The 1,030-nt window shown below is 40.6% G+C and overlaps 1 protein-coding gene across 1 annotated transcript; it reads right to left on the bottom strand.

Annotated features, from left to right (window-relative positions):
• Window positions 1-156: 156 nt before the first annotated feature.
• On the bottom strand, window positions 157-913 carry LOC107735859 (embryonic stem cell-specific 5-hydroxymethylcytosine-binding protein-like; the record flags this gene model as incomplete). Its single annotated transcript, XM_016547422.1, has 3 exons — window positions 157-349; window positions 458-612; window positions 700-913. Coding segments are annotated over 3 exons (562 nt in total), but the record flags the coding sequence as incomplete, so codon positions are not given.
• Between the last annotated feature and the right edge of the window lie 117 nt (window positions 914-1,030).

The raw sequence follows: 1,030 nt of genomic DNA, 5'->3' as shown, positions 1-1,030 counted from the left end.
AATTCAGTATGTGGAAATGATTACAGAAGTGCCAGAATTCTCCACTGATGTATGTACTGAATATACACTGTTGGACATTGTTAGAGGACAAATGAATAAACTAGTGTAACATTTTTTTAAGTGCATTTGTTTTCTCAAAATGACCAAAAGTTTCACCTTCTTAACTGAGGGCTCTACAGGCTGCAGACACTCTGGGGAGTTGTTGCGGGAATTGTTGACCAATGAGGAGACTGGGTGAAAGGTCAAGGAGGAATTTGGATGCAGTAATTTCATGGCTTCCAGTGACTTTACTTCTCCAAAGTCCAACCACCGTCTTACCTCATCCTCACCGTCCAGCACAGCTGGCATCCTGTTACACACATTAACTCAAGGTTCATTTGACTCATTACAATAAAGTGTATGACACTTAAAACATCACAATAAAAACCCCATGATTCATAATTTTTATGCGCTCAACCTGTCATGGATGCTTTGTAGATTTGGAGAGGCGTCTACAGTAATAACAGTGTAAGTGTACAGCGTCTCTCCACCACAAGGAGGAGTCCAGAAGTCAAAGAGCCCTGCTATTGTCAGCAGACGCCACCCTGTCCAGTCACTGTCATCCTGATCACTCTGTAAACAAGTGGAGGAATAAACAGATGAGTAAGACCCGCTTAAGTTAACAAATTTACTTCTTACAACTGTCAGACTTGGGCTAACCTCTGCTTGGTCCAAACTTTGGTCACTTTTCATTTTCTGTGTATTTTGTTGACCGGGCACTTGCCCTCCTTGGGTCTGAGGGAAGTAAATGAAGAAAGGCTGTTTCTCTTTCTCTGTTCGCCTCCATTCATAGAAGCCATCAGCTAGAATGACGCAGCGCTGTCCTTTCAGAAGAGGATCCTGAAGAAGAAGTTTCCAGCAACAAATCAAATGTCTGCCCACAGAATATTAGAAAATATTTGATGTTTAATACATAAGAGTGACACAGTATTTTTCCAATTCATTTTCCCACAGGGATACAAATATATGAATAAATATATGTATAATACAA

The sequence above is a fragment of the Sinocyclocheilus rhinocerous genome, unplaced genomic scaffold, assembly GCF_001515625.1.
Source record: "Sinocyclocheilus rhinocerous isolate Xijiao unplaced genomic scaffold, SAMN03320098_v1.1 C36344209, whole genome shotgun sequence".
Classification (NCBI taxonomy): Eukaryota; Metazoa; Chordata; class Actinopteri; order Cypriniformes; family Cyprinidae; genus Sinocyclocheilus; species Sinocyclocheilus rhinocerous.
Note: the sequence above shows the minus strand (reverse complement) of the source record. Positions and strands in the feature narration are given on the sequence as shown.